The sequence below is a fragment of the Delphinus delphis genome, chromosome 4 (genome assembly GCF_949987515.2).
Source record: "Delphinus delphis chromosome 4, mDelDel1.2, whole genome shotgun sequence".
Taxonomy (NCBI): domain Eukaryota; kingdom Metazoa; phylum Chordata; class Mammalia; order Artiodactyla; family Delphinidae; genus Delphinus; species Delphinus delphis.
In genome coordinates this window covers 68,958,747-68,974,545 of record NC_082686.1, presented here as the reverse complement: position 1 = coordinate 68,974,545, position 15,799 = coordinate 68,958,747, and the positions used below count along the sequence as shown (strand labels likewise).

At 43.9% G+C, this 15,799-nt stretch overlaps 1 protein-coding gene across 4 annotated transcripts in view; it reads left to right on the top strand.

Annotated features, from left to right (window-relative positions):
- MYLK (myosin light chain kinase) overlaps nt 1-15,799 on the top strand; it is a 268,245-nt gene that overhangs the window by 90,784 nt on the left and 161,662 nt on the right. For all 4 annotated transcript variants that reach the window (XM_060010779.1, XM_060010776.1, XM_060010777.1 and 1 more), the window contains one exon: nt 466-633. In XM_060010779.1, coding sequence (XP_059866762.1) covers nt 469-633 — 165 coding nt within the window. In that variant the 5' untranslated portion in view covers nt 466-468. The remainder of the gene's footprint in view (nt 1-465; nt 634-15,799) is intronic.

Sequence of the window (15,799 nt, the reverse complement as noted above, 5' to 3'; positions counted from 1 at the left end):
TGTGGGTCTCATTTTTCTTTAGCCCAAGAGCCCTCACAGTTCAGGCAAAAGCAGCTTTTACTTTCACCTTGAGTGCCTAACGCAGATACAGATTCTGAAGGTTCAGTGCCTTAAGTATGGCTTCAGATATCCATTGTAAAAACGCCGAGGAACATCTGATTTCTCTGTTCCTGCTCTAGCTGCCCCCTTCCTGGAAGTTCTCCACGGGGTTTTGGGGAGACCAGGACGTGGCCCTGGGAGCTGGCGTCTGGGGCAGACGGGGCTTCACCCCTGCAGCTGTGCGTGTAGGGGACCCAGGGACTCTCATTCCCAGAGAGGAGCTCCAGGCGGCCCCTGACCTAGTGGGGCTCCCTGAAAAGCCCACGACGCTGCGGCCCCAACCAGCCCCCTGGGCACGTCGGCCGCCTGCAGGGAGGACGGGCTGTACTTTGTCTCGTCTGACCTGATCTATCTTCCTGTTTGCAGGCCATGGGGGATGTGAAACTGGCTGCCTCGACACACGTTTCCAAAACCTCCCTCACTGTGGATCCCTCGAGAGTCGGCTCCATGCCCCTGACCGAGGCCCCTGCTTTCATTTTGCCCCCTCGGAACCTCTGCATCAAGGAAGGGGCCACCGCCAAGTTTGAAGGGAGGGTAAGGAGTGAGGCTGGGTGGGCGGCTTGCAGGGGATGTGGGGCAGGGTGGTTGCTTCTGCTCCAGCCTTCTCCTCGGCGGGCTGACCTGCCAGAAAGCCTGCTTTCCTTTTGGACTCACAAGTAAAGTGGAGATACGCCCACTGGCCCTATTTCTTTTGTTTATGGTTGACTTTGGGCCGTGCTGGAGAACTTGGGGGTGGGGAGGGACGCCGATGTTTTGCTATTAATGGAGGTCGTGTTCTGGGTTCGTGCACCTGATTCTAGGAGAAGAAGAGGGGGGCTGGTGGCAGGAAGTCTCAGATCTGACAATTGAGAACTAACTCTCACTTTTCTCTCACTTCCTACCTGGAAGGAGTGTTTGGTTAACTGACCCTCTCGTGTATCCACATGGTACATCCAGAGCAATGGGGTGGGAGCTAGGACCCCTTATCTCAGTTCTGTCACCTTTTGCTAATGGGTACTGGTCCCTTGCCCTTACTGGGCCTCCATTTCTTCCTCTGCAAGCAGGCAATGATAATTCCTCGTCCACCTTGTACTAGAAAGGAGAAGAGGAAGATGGGAAGAATAGCTGTAAGAATATGGAGGTTATGCCCCATTGGAGAGACTTTTAGTAAGCTGCTGGCTCAGGCCGCCAGGAAGTCAGATCATCAGCTTGATGCAGAGATGCACGTGGAAGTCAGGGGTTTGCAAGTAATATTTGTCCTGGATTAAACACGGACGATCTCCCCCAGGAAATGCTTTAGCAGCTAGAAGGCTTTGATCCGAGCAGAAGATGAGGTTGTGCTATGAGTCTACAAGTTAAGAGCAGGGACCTGAAAGCTTGTGGAAGGAAGGAGTCAAGAGCATCACTCTTCCTGGACGACACTGGGCCTTGCCTCTGTTTAAGTGGCACGTTTGGCTGGAGTGTATTCAGGGGCTCTGTGCTCTGCGCAGGCCTGTGTAGTTAACTGTTTGCTGGTGGATCTGACGTTCCTCGTCATATGTTTTACTTGAAGAAGGGGAATGTTGGTGATGCTGCTGAGGGGTCTGTTTCTTCTCTCTGGGCTCTACCAGGATGAGGGCTTTTTTCTGTTGCCCTGACTGTGGTCCCTCCATCCCCACATCCCCTCAGCTGGCAGGAAAGAAGCAACAGGAAGAGTCCCTGGGGATTTAGAAATGGGAGTGAAGTACTGATGCACACGACAACATGAATGAACACTGAAAACATGCTAAATGAGAGAAGCCAGACACAGCAGGCCACCTATTGAATGACTGCACGTATCTGAAATGTCCAGAACAGGCAAAAGTATAGCGACTAACAGTAGATGAGTGTGGTTGAGGGCTAGTGGGGAGGAGTGGGGAGTGACCGCTGAGCGATGCAGTGTTTCTTTTGGGGATGATGACTGTTCTGAAATTAGGTAGGGGTGGTGGTTGCACAACTTTGCGAATATGTTATAAAACACTGGACTTACACTTAAAAAATTCAAAGTGAACTTGTGAAAAACGGCTTAGCAAAACTGATCCACACCCGCCCTCCTGCCCTATTGCTTGTCAGAGATGAACTCCTCCCTCAAATTCAGAGAGTAAGAGATGACTTAGCTTCTGCAGATGAAGAGGCCTTGCTTCCTTTGCTGACTTTGGGGGTCATGAAGGAGCGGAGCCTTTGGGCTGTTTGCCCTGGAACCTTTGTAGAATGAGCACTGGCCCAGGAGTCCACACACTGGAGATCTCTGTTGCTCAGTTATCCTCTACTTGGCAGGTCAGACCTTCTCTGGACCTCAGTTTCCTTATCTGAGAAGAAATAACTAGTTGTTTCTATATTTTCTGGCCTGCAGGGATGTGAAAAGAAAGCGAGTTGAAGAAGAAAATGGTCAAAGCAGTTCATAAAGTCAAGAAGTGTAGTAATAACAGTATTTTTTTTTAATGAGGTGACGTTCATATACATAAATTTAACTGTCTTAAACAATTCAATGGCATTTCACGCGTTCACAATGCTGACTGCAGTATTCTTAAAGTAGAGCATTCTCTATGTGAACATTTTATTTTACTTATATTGAGGAAATAGTTGACTTTGTATATTACATGTGGGCTATAGGTCAAAGGGAATGTGTTCCTTAGAGGTCAGCCTTTGGAGCTCTGTTACCACTCACCAGCTTCCTGGAATTAACCCAGAACAGCACCTTGAGAGCATGCTGGTGTATAGTGGACACAGAAGGAAGACAATTCCAGAGAGATGTTAGGTGGAATGTCTGGCTCCATCTCAGAACTTGCAGAGAGAAACACAGAGGGAGGGGCTGTCTTAGAAAGCGCTCTGTAAGCTAGCGTGCTGTGAGTGTGTATTATCACTGAAGCAAAGGAACACCTTGCATCGGGGAAGGGCCACATCCAGTGACTCCAGAATGAGGAATTTTTGTTTGGATACAGAGATGCAGATGAGCAGCGGGTGTTCCTGACCTGCCCCCCTCAGAGAAGGGAAGGGTAGGGTGGTGGTGACCTGCGTGACACGAGCTTAGAGCAGGAGTTTCTAGTTTTAAAAGACCAAACGCCAAACGGTCATCCCCTGATCACAGCCAGGGGTTCTCTGCCTCTAGGGCATGTTAACCTGCTCTGCTGTGGCCACTTGACCTGTCCTGCAGCTGACCCCTCTGTCCAGGCCCTGGGACGCATCCTGTTGTAGAGGCTCATTCTGCACCAGCCGGTCCTGGTGTCAGTTTCACAGCGACCTCAGGACCTCAGGTCTCCAGTCACTGGGCTCTTGCAGAATCTCTTACAACTGAGCGACTTTTAAAATAAGCCTTCAAGCTACTTCTTAGGCCCAGGCTGGCACCCATCGCAGCCAGCAGGAACCCTTCTCTTCCTTGCAGCAGCCCTCAGGGCCTCTGTCTGCTTTCCTCTCCCCCCCACGCCCCTCTAGAAAGTTGCCACTACCAGCTCAAGCCCTAAAGCCTGGGTGTGGAGGGTCCTAGGATGTCCCAGCTTCTTCTGCAGAGGGCACGGGATCCTCCCATAACTGTAGAAACACAATGAGCCCCACAGATGTGAGGAAGTTATAAAGGTTTGTTTCCTACTGCCTTCTGAAGCTGGTAATCAGAAATTGGTTCAACCTTGTGTTTTCTGGTTTTATTCCTGAAAGAGGTAAAAACTGTTGCCCCCCCCTTTATCCTATTTTTTAGGCCAAAGACTTAATGAACCCCTTCCTCCCCACCTTCCTCTTTCTATTGAAAAGTCTTGGTGACCCAAGACAGGACCACAGGTGCCCCTTGTGGTTCTTGTCTTTTTCTGAGAAGCTCCTAACTGTGAGATGTTCAGCTCTGTGGGTCTCAGTCCATCACATCCTTTAGGGTTTTTCCACTTTGTGGCAGATACTTTGGACCAACGTGTAACCCACGACCAACCCTCTTTGCCCTTCCCTTTTCCATTCTAGAGGTCATTGCGAAGTTTTCCTTTGCAGCTAAGAGTTGCTCAGTGACACATTTGGCTGAAGTCAGCTAGTGTATTCCTAGGAAAGCATTTGCTTTTCTGATTAAAACAAAACAAGGGCTTCCCTGGTGGCACAGTGGTTGAGAGTCCGCCTGCTGATGCAGGGGACACGGGTTCGTGCCCCGGTCCGGGAAGATCCGACGTGCTGTGGAGCGGCTGGGCCCGTGAGCCATGGCCGCTGGGCCTGCGCGTCCGGAGCCTGTGCTCCGCAACGGGAGAGGCCACAACAGTGAGAGACCTGCGTACCGCAAAAAAAGAAAGAAACCAAAAGTCACTGGTTCTCTCATATTCCACCCCTGCCCTGCTTCCTGCCGTGAATGCAGATTTGATGGTTGGTGCTCAGGCAGCCATGTTAAAACCATGAGGGAACAAGCCAGAATACAAAGGATTGGTTGGGGTGGGCATAGGGGGTGGGGGGCTACAGCTGTGGAGGGAGCATAAAGACCAGCAGCTAAGAGACAGAAGTCCTAAGGCTTAGAGAGTTTTCTAGATAGGATCTTTGGCTGTGGTTATTCACACAGGAGATTTTATGGAAAGTGTTCCTAACTGATAAACAACACCTAATGAGATGCATGTGGAGATATCGTCTCTTTAAATGATGGGAATAACAGGGGAGAAGACATAACACAGAGAAGGACTAAAAAACCCTTTCAGACCTTTACCAAATCTACCAACAGTGAGGGGAGTGCTTGAGTTGAATGTGGCCGTGCAGTTAAAGCATTCTAGAGGAATTTGTGCCTCCCTGGCTGTGGCCATCTGGCTTGAACCAACAGGGTCTAGGGTCTATGAGAGAGAGTCAACCATATGGCGCTAAGTGGTGATTTAATGTCATTACAGAAAACTGCTATTTGATCAGGGTCTACTGATTAGGGCAAAGCTACCTACCCTGCCCCACCTTTTTTTTTTTTTTTTTTTTCCTCTGCCAGCTTAAGGAGATTATAGTTATCAGAACTCATACAACTTTGGATCTATGTCTCATCAGTACCACCTTTAGACCCAGGCAACCTGAGCCCACATTCTAGAAACCCCTGTTCCTTCATCTGGCTGCACCCTTGCCCAAGAGCAGGGGATCTCTCTGCTCAACGGATATACCCAGTGGAGCCACACCATCTGCCATGTTCTGAGCACCCAGGACCCTGGAATTCTCTACCAAGGGGCCCTGAGCCCACTTCTAAGGCCTGGGTGGGCCTACTCCCATGAGAAGACTTACCTAGGCCTGAGTGGGATGGTCAAGGGGCAGTTGTTTGCTTGGGGGGATAAGAAGGTAGATGAAACTCAGATGTAGGGATCTGTTGTCCGCCCACGGGTATAGCAGGACCCTGACAGCATAGGATGGACTGTGCCACTGCCTCGTGAGTGTTGCTGGGCCCAGGGTGCTGGGGGCCTCCACGGACAGATAGCGGAGGCCCGCACATGTCAAGGGCTGACTGAAATGCGTCCAGCTGCTCTGTTGCCCCCGAGGGCGGCTAAAGTGCTGACGGGCTGCTTCCCCCAACATGGAGTCAAGTGTGGAAGGAGCGAGATGGTAGGAAAAATACTAAAATTACTGGAGATTTCTTCCCTTCTGCCCTGGAATTCATTCTTATCAGAAAAAGCAAGCATAGTGATAGGCCCTGGCTGTGCTGTGAATGAAACGAGCTGATACTTCAGTGCCTCTTGAAGTACAGCCCAAATGAGGTTTCAGTCCAGACTGAGGGGCTCAGCGTTCACTGAAGGGGGCTTCACAACAACGGGCTAGCCTGGCCTCATTAAGACATGTTTATGTTTAAGGCGTGGAGGGTGGAGGAACGGAACAGGGAAGGCCTGACCCATGGAAGCGAGAATAACTCAATTTCCACTTTAACCAACATTGGTATCCTTCCCCCACTAACTGCCCAGTTCGCTTCTATCTCAGAAGCGCTCAACCACTTAGAGAAGTTTGAAGGAAGCATCTGGTCTGCTTTCTGCCCTCAGAAGTCTTGTTTTTGGCCATGACTTGCGGGATCTTAGTCCCCACCCCACCCCCCTCAACCAGGAATCGAACCCGGGCCCCGGCAGTGAAAGCGTGAAAGTGCCGAGTCCCAACCACTGGACCATCAGGGAATTCTCTGTCCTCAGAAGTCTTAATGATGTGGTTCTTGAGAAAAACGTGTACCTATAAAACAGTAGGCTATGACAGTATAATTAGATGCTTGAAATTGTTCAATTAAATAGTTTGTACTATAGGAATTTAGAGGAGATTAAATGAGGTTTGCAGTGGCTTGGAAACTGGTTTCTTGCTTCCTGACTTCTGTCCTTCCAGTTGGTCCTTCCAACAGTGCAGGTCTGACTATGTCACCTGCCTGCCTCAGTCCTCGAACCTGGGATGAGGTTCCTCAGCGCTGCCCACAAGGCCCTTCCAATCAGCTCCAAGCTCTCCAGCCCTGACCCCTCTTCCTCCCTTGCTCCCTGTGGCTCACTCCAGCCCTGCTCACCCACACAGCGGTACTTTGTTCTGGTATCACCTTTGTGGAGAAAGGGTAAACAAGGAAAGCATTTTATCTTCCCTATCGATTAGGAGTGGGGACAGAGTGTGATAGGCCTACTGGCGCCAGGCATATGGTCTTCGTCATTTTGTCCTCATGGTAAAGTAGCTTTATACCCATTTTTAAAAGTTAAAAAAAATTCTAATACAATTTTTAAAGGTTATACTCCATTTACAGTTATTGCAAAATATTGGCTGTAGTCCCCGTGTTGTTCAATACATCCTTAAACCTATCTTACAGCCAGTAGTTTGTACCTCCCACGCCCCACCCCTGCAGTGCCCCTCCCCTCCCTCCCCACTGGTAGCCACTAGTTTGTTCCCTGTGTCTGTGAGTCTGCTTCTTTTCTTATATTCACTAGTTTGTTGTATTTTTTAGATTCTACATATAAGTGACATCATGCAGTATTTGTCTCTCTCTGTCTGACTTATTTCACTTAGCATAATGCCCTCATATCCCCATTTTTTTTTTTTTTTTTTTTTGCGGTACGCGGGCCTCTCACTGTTGTGGCCTCTCCCATTGCGGAGCAGAGGCTCCAGACGCGCAGGCTCAGTGGCCATGGCTCACGGGCCTAGCCGCTGCGCGGCATGTGGGATCTTCCCGGACCGGGGCACGAACCCGTGTCCCCTGCATCGGCAGGCGGACTCTCAACCACTGCGCCACCAGGGAGGCCCCCCATTTTTTATAGAGGAAGAACCCAGGGGCTCAGAGTAATTACAGACCTTGCCAAGATTATGTCAGAAAGTGAAGGAGGCAGTACTTCAGCGTCCACATCTTGTGTTCCTCGCACTATTGATGTCATCCCTTTTACAGGTCTCATCTGGTTCCTTGAACTCAGTGACTGTTTCTTATTCGTCTTTGTGTCCCAGGAGTAGCACAATGCCTGCCACATGATGGGTGCTCTGTAAGTGTTTGGTTCCCTTGAGAACCAGGTTGGAAGGGTCTGACTCGAGACCTCTTGCCAGTCAAGCCCATAGGGCTTTGGTCCCCTGCTTCTTAGGGTCTTGTCTCCCCTTCCCCCACCCTATTCCCTGCTCCCTTCTTTACCTGAGGCCATGCCTTTATCAAGAATGCCCTTCCTTCTCCCACTGCATCTTAGCCAGCATCAAGGTCCTATTTAAACCCTACCTCCTTCAGGCTACTTTCCTTAAGTATGTCTTCTCTTTAAAGCATTTTAGTAGAGGACAGAGGAGCCATGGTAATAGGATGTGGAAGATTCCCAATAATCACATAAAATCATTCATGAGTAATAACCGCAGGAAAGAGTTGACTACTTTGGCCTTTTAAAAGCGTATTATTCATTAATCATCTCTGTGCCTATAATTTTATTATAAAGAAAAAAATGATTTAAATGTTAAACTTTTTTTAAAACAAAAATTCCAGCAAAGTAAAAATGTTGCTTGCCCTTGACCTGTACTTCTGCTCTCCAGAGGTAGCCACCATTAACAATTTGGGTATCCGTCCGGAAATATTCTATGCAAATATAGGCAAATATTCTATGCAAATATAGGCATAAATCTGTATATGCTTTTACATACACAAATGGACCCATGTACATATACTGATCTGCACCTTGCTCTTTTTGCTTAACATCTTTTGGCCTTTTTTTTTTTTTTTTTTTTTTTAACAATAGCACATAGATCTACCTCATAGGAAGATCTAAGCTAATCCTGAACTTTCCAACCCTCAATTGCTCCCTCCTCTGAATTCCTAGAATACTTACTTATCTGACTCAGTTTTTCTTTTATTAATGTGCAGCTTTATCAGGTATTGTTTATTGTCTTTTGTTTCCTCAATGCTAACGAGTTGTTTGAGGCCTAGAGCTGCGTTGTCCAGTAGGATAGCGATTAGCCACATACGGCTACTTAAATTTAGGTTAAATGAATTTAAATTAAATAAAATGAAAAATTCAGTTCTTCAGCCATGCTAGCCACATTTTCAGCACTCAGTATCCACATGTGGCTGATAGCTACCGTGTTGGGCAGCACAGATTATGGAACATTTCTATCATCACAGAAAGTGCTATCAGAGAGGGCTGATCAAGGCCACTCTTGCATTTAATTCAGTCCCCACGTACTAGGGATCCACAGCTAGAAGATATATTGACAATGGCTGTTCCATTCACAATAGAAATAAGACATTAAATTCTTGATAATTTCCTTAGGGCATAAAATCATTCAAAGAAAAATGTAAACCCTTGATGAACAAATCTTTGTTTTCCATTTTTGTTGAAGAGTAGTAATCTTGGTATCCCAGAAAGCTTGAATGTGCTCCCCAAAATTTCAGTAGCTGTCTGTTCCAGGTGACTCAGAAATTCTCATGACAAGGAGGCTGGTTCCTGAAGTATTTAAAGGAAAAGCAGCAGAATGGGAAATGACAGGGCAAGTCATGCTGAAAGTACAGTTGTCAGAAGTTGGTGGCCACTCTGATTCAAAATGCCAGACTGAATAGATTTATTAACTTCTCCTCCCTCCAAATGTGCCATTGAAATGAACGTAAAGGGTTAAAAAGAATTAATTCAGAGTTGCACTGAGAACAGGAGAGGGGAATTAGTGGATGAGGGATTTCCATGGGTTTGCATGGACGGATACATCAGCGCTACCCACCATAACATATAAGTGAGAGCCACATATTTGAGATGAAAGGATTTAGAGACTAGCAGTGGGCTGTAGGGCAGAAATTGGGGTGATTAAAGGATGTTTACTTAATATCTCTATGGAGAAAACTGAAGCTCTTGGTGTGGATATTAATCAGTATCTCCAAAGAAAGTCTTTTTTACTTTGCCACCAGGTGAAATGTGTTGACTGTCCAGTTGCCGTCCAGCTGCTCCATGCCCAGACACTCTAAGTGAAACCCACCAGTAGACGTGCCCCACTCAGGGACACGAAGCTTGCAGTCAGGCCCCTCATTCAGGGTGACAGGACTACACACAGTGATGGAAAACCTCCATTTAGGAACTAGTTCTTCAATCATAGATTGTGAATAGTTAACTCATGGCCACCAGATGTTTGAAGAAAATATTTATACAATATAATATTGCTATCAAGAAAATTGTTCTTTTTTATACATTTTTTAAAAGTTTTATTAATTAATTAATTTATTTTTGGCTGCATTGTGTCTCCGTTGCTGTGCGCGGGCTTTCTCTAGTTGCAGCGAGAGGGGGCTACTCTTCATTGAGGTGTGCGGGTTTCTCATTGCAGTGGCTTCTCGTTGCGGAGCATGGGCTCTAGGCTCACGGGCTTCAGTAGTTGTGGCACATGGGCTCAGTGGTTGTGGCACGCAGGCTCAGTAGTTGTGGCCCATGGGCTTAGTCGCTCCACGGCATGTGGGATCTTCCTGGACCAGGGATTGAACCCGTGTCCCCTGCATTGGCAGGCAGATTCTTAAACACTGCACCACCAGGGAAGTCCCTGTTCTTTTTTTAAAAGTCAGTCTATAGACAAAGCTCTAAAGTGTTAGTTAGAGTTACAGAACAGAAGGTAAACTCTGTAAGCTTTGACAAGCCAAAAGTAAAGGAATGATGAATGGTAAGGTAGAGGAGGGAAAGAGAGGAAGAGAAAACTCAAGGGCACTATTGTCCTCATCTTACATGGTGGGAAGTGAGGAGATACCATCTAAAACAGATGGATCAAATAACAGAGGCTTGAGTATATGACTTAAAACCATAATGAAAGAGGTAAAAAATGGTCAGCTCATCAGCCATATTTGGTACACAGACATTTTATGTTTGGTCAGCAGTGTTCTCAAAACATTTGAGCTAAGATTTACAAATGGAAAACTTACGCATACAATTCATTTCTGAATGGCTTTTCTCAAAAAATAAGATCTGGCCACACTTGGTCAGTGGGTACTACCCCTACATCTAAGCATGTCTTTGCCAGGTTGCTATAGTCCCAACCACTCCGATTCCCAGTCATCTCCCAACACATGGGCAAGCGTCTCTTGCCAGTTTTTTTTTGTTAGTTTGTTTTTATTCAGCAGGTTCTTATTAGTTATCCATTTTATACATATTAGTGTATATATGTCAATCCCAATCTCCCAATTCATCACACCACCACCACCACCCCCCGCCGCTTTCCCCCCTTTGGTGTCCATATGTTTGTTCTCTACATCTGTGTCTCAATTTCTGACCTGGAAACTGGTTCATCTGAACCATTTTTCTAGGTTCCACATATATGTGTTAATATACGGTATTTGTTTTTCTCTTTCTGACTTACTTCACTCTGTATGACAGTCTCTAGATCCATCCACATCTGTACAAATGACCCAATTTCGTTCCTTTTTATGGCTGAGTAATATTCCATTGTATATATGTACCACATCTTCTTTATCCATTCATCTGTCAGTGGGCATTTAGGTTGCTTCCGTGACCTGGCTATTGTAAATAGTGCTGCAGTGAACATTGGGGTGCATGTGTCTTTTTGAATTATGGTTTTCTCTGGGTATGTGCCCAGTAGTGGGATTGCTGGGTCATATGATAAGTCTATTTTTAGTTTCTTAAGGAACCTCCATACCATTTTCCATAGTGGCTATATCAATTTACATTCCCACCAAGAGTGCAAGAGGGTTCCCTTTTCTCCACACCCTTTCCAGCATTTGTTGTTTGTAGATTTTCTGATGATGCCCATCTAACTGGTGTTAGGTGATACTTCATTGTAGTTTTGATTTGCATTTCTCTAATAATTAGTGATGTTGAGCAGCTTTTCATGTGCTTCTTGGCCATCTGTATGTCTTCTTTGGAAAATGTCTATTTAGGTCTTCTGCCCATTTTTGGATTGGGTTGTTTGTTTTTTTTAATATTGAGCTGCATGAGCTGTTTATATATTTTTCAGATTAATCCTTTGTCCATTGCTTCGTTTGCAAATATTTTCTCTCAATCTGAGGGTTGTCTTTTCATCTTGTTTGTAGTTTCCTTTGCTTTTTAAAAGCTTTTAAGTTTCACTAGGTCCTATTTGTTTATTTTTGTTTTAATTTCCATTACTCTAGGAGGTGGATCAAAAAAGATCTTGCTGTGATTTATGTCAAAGAGTGTTCTTTCTATGTTTTCCCCTAAGAGTTTTATAGTGTCCGGTCTTACATTTAAGTCTCTAATCCATTTTAAGTTTATTTTTGTGTATCCTGTTAGGGAGTGTTCTAATTTCATTCTTTTACGTGTAGCTGTCCAGTTTTCCCAGCACCACTTATTGAAGGGGCTATCTTTTCTCCATTGTATATCCTTGCCTCCTTTCTCATAGATTAGTTGACCATAGGTGCATGGATTTATCTCTGGGCTTTCTATCCTGTTCCATTGATCTATATTTCTGTTTTTGTACCAGTACCATGTTGTCTTGATTACTGTAGCTTTGTAGTATAGTCTGAAGTCAGGGAGTCTGATTCCTCCAGCTCCATTTTTTTCCCTCAAGACTGCTTTGGCTATTTGGGGTCTTTTGTGTCTCCATATAAATTTTAAGATTTTTTGTTCTAGTTCTGTTAAAAAAAAATGCCATTGGTAATTTGATAGGGATTTCATTGAATCTGTAGATTGCTCTGGGTAGTACAGTCATTTTCACAATATTGGTCCTTCCAATCCAAGAACATGGTGTATCTCTTCATCTGTGTCATCTTTGATTTCTTTCATCAGTGTCTTATAGTTTTCTGAGTATAGGTCTTTTACCACCTTAGGTAGGTTTATTCCTAGTTATTTGATTCTTTTTGTTGCAGTGGTAAATGGGAGTGTTTCCTTAATCTCTCTTTCAGATTTTTCATCATTAGTGTATACGAATACAAGAGATTTCTGTGCATTAATTTTGTATCCTGCAACTTTACCAAATTCATTGATCAGCTATAGTAGTTTTCTGGTGGCATCTGTAGGATTCTCTGTGTAGAGTATCATGTCATCTGCAAACAGTGACAGTTTGACTTCTTCTTTTCCAACTTGGTTTCCTTTTATTTCTTTTTCTTCTCTGATTGCCGTGGCTAGGACTTGCAAAACTATGTTAAATAATAGTGGTGAGAGTGGACATCCTTGTCTTGTTCCTGATCTTAGAGGAAATGCTTTCAGTTTTTCACCATTGAGAATGATGTTTGCTGGGGGGTTGTTGTATATGGCCTTTATTGTGTTGAGGTAGGTTCCCTCTATGCCAACTTTCTGGAGAGTTTTTATCATAAATGGGTGTTGAATTTTGTCAATAGCTTTTTCTGCATCTGTTGAGATGATCATATGGTTTTTATTCTTCAATTTGTTAATATGGTTTATCACATTGATTCATTTACATATATTGAAGAATCCTTGCATCCCTGGGATAAATCCCACTTGATCATGGTGTATGATCCTTTTAATGTGTTGTTGGATTCTGTTTGCTAGTATTTTGTTGAGGATTTTTGCATCTATATTCATCAGTGATATTGGTCTGTAATTTTCTTTTTTTGTAGTATCTGTGTCTGGTTTTGGTATCAGGGTGATGGTGACCTCATAGAATGAGTTTGGGAGTGTTCCTTCCTCTGCAATTTTTTGGAAGAGTTTGAGAAAGATGGATGTTAGCTCTTGTCTAAATGTTTGATAGAATTCACCTGTGAAGTCATCTGGTCCTGGGCTTTTGTTTGTTGGAAGATTTTTAATCACAGTTTCAATTTCATAACTTGTGATTGGTCTGTTCATATTTTCTATTTCTTGCTGGTTCAGTCTTGGAATGTTATACCTTTCTAAGAATTTGTTCATTTCTTCCAGGCTGTCCATTTTATTGGCATAGAGTTGTTTGTAGTAGTCTCTTAGGATGCTTTGTATTTCTGCAGTGTCTGTTGTAACTTTTCCTTTTTCATTTCTAATTTTATTGATTTCAGTCCTCTCTTTTTCTTGATGAGTCTGGCTAATGGTTTATCAATTTAGTTTATCTGCTCAAAGAACCAGCTTTTAGTTTTATTGATCTTTGCTCTTGTTTTCTTTGTTTCTATTTCATTTATTTCTGCTCTGATCTTTATGATTTCTTTCCTTCTGCTAACTTTGGGTTTTGTTTGTTCTTCTTTCTCTAGTTCCTTTAGGTGTATGGTTAGATTGTTTATTTGAGATGTTTCTTGTTTCTTGAGGTAGGCTTGTATTGCTATAAACTTCCCTCTTAGAACTGCTTTTGCTGCATCCCATTGGTTTTGGATCGTCGTGTTTTCATTGTCGTTTGTCTCTAGGTATTTTTTGATTTTCTCTTTGATTTCTTCAGTGATCTCTTGGTTATTTAGTAACGTATTGTTTAGCCTCCATGTGTTTGTGTTTTTTACGTTTTTTTCCCTGTAATTGATTTCTAATCTCATAGCGTTGTGGTCAGAAAAGATGCTTGATATGATTTCAATTTTCTTAAATCTACTGAGGCTTTACTTGTGACCCAGGATGTGATCTCTCCTGGAGAATGTTCCATGTGCGCTTGAGGAGAAAGTGTAATCTACTGTTTTTGGATGGAATGTCCTATCTTGTTTTTTTATCTTGTTCCTTCATCTCGTACATAGCCCTCTGCCTTTTCATCTTGTCTGTCTTTCTGTACATAGCCCTCTGCCTTTTCATCTTGTCTGTCTTTCTGTGAATGTGGTTTTTGTTCCACACGCTGCAGGATTATAGTTTTTCTTGCTTCTGCTCTGTTGCCAGTTATGACTTTGCTTTTTCCTAGCCACATTCATGTTAACAGTGGGAAAGCTATAGATGGGCAGGAAGAGCCTCATGACATTTCTTGTCCCCACCCACTTTGTATACTTGGGTATCTATAGGCGTTTGAGTTTGTGATCTTGTCATTAATGTCCAATAGAAGATCTGAAAATCAAGAAAGGACTGTTTAGAGAGGGGCAGTGTAAGCCAGTGAAATTTCTCATCATTCATAGTGGGAATCCACTAAGTGTTCTCTAAATTCTTAAATCAAGAAAGAGACCCAGAGTATATTACCTAGAATTACAGAGTTTAATGATAAGAAGAATGGAAAGATGATTTCAGTGGTTATATCTGGAAAATGATACTATTCCAGGGAGAGGAAAGAGTGAGAGGGGAGGAAACCTTTTGTCATTTTATGCCTTCAACTTTCACCTTTTACCTTGTACACATTCTTACAGCTTGAAATTTTTTAACAGTAGAAAGGAATTACTTCTGTAATTTCTAAAAAACACAATAAAATTGCCAGTAAAAAGAGTTGGTATATCTATCTGAGTTCAGTGTCCAGATTCTATTTGATAAATGGTCAAAGATGAATACACTGTTTACATTGAAAGGAACATAAAGTTTAAGTGTGGAAAAATCTATAGCACTGCATCAAAATACATTATCCAACACTGCCAGCAACTAGGCAAATGGAAATTAAGGTACCTTTAAAGTATTTATGTACGTGAAAAACTAGCAATGCAAAAGATGCCAGAAGCCCACCGTTGGTGCTGTGAGGAAACAGGTGAAACAGGAAACCATGCCGGGAGCACCGATTGTTGGTTCAGCCTTTTTGGGCCCAGACTGGCAGAACGTTACAGGCATGGTAAAACTGTTCATGTGCTTTGCCAAGAATTCTGCTTTTGGCACTGTAAGTCAACTCTTAAAGGAGAAGGAGAAAAGTAGATGATACTAGGATGTTCAGAGCACTATTTAAAATGACAAAAAGGAATTAGTTTGTGCTCAAAAGGAGGTACTTAAAGAAACACCTCATTTGGGGAGCTATACCCCTAAATGGAAACGTGTGTGTATAACACAAAGTGGAAAGAGAAGTGGAGTGTGGACTCTATGCAGTGTGAGCACCGCCATCCAAAAGCATCTACGTGTTCACTACCTAAAATTAGAAGAGGAATCGGAACCATGTAAATAGAATTTTTTGTTGTTGTAAGTTCTCTGTGTGTCTGTGTTTTTTAATTTTGCGGTGACAGTTTACCTCTCAGGGAAGAGAAGACGGTGCTTTGTGGATACATCTGTCTCTACTAATAAGGCCTTTGGGCCTCTATTATTTTAACATGTTTCCAATTACTTGACTGTCTGCTTTGAAATGGAAACAAAATTGTGTGGCAAAATGAGCACTGAGAGATGGAGACACCGGATTCGGCTTTTCTTATTCTCTGTGTTTGCTCATGGTGGCCCGAGGGACAAGTGTGCAGCTCCAGTTTGGCATTCATCAGTGGGAATCTACATGGGCAATGGGAGAGCTTGTGGAGGCCTGGTTGTTTTTTACATAGATACAATTTCTATGGAAGCTGAGATGTTCACATTCCTTGTAATAT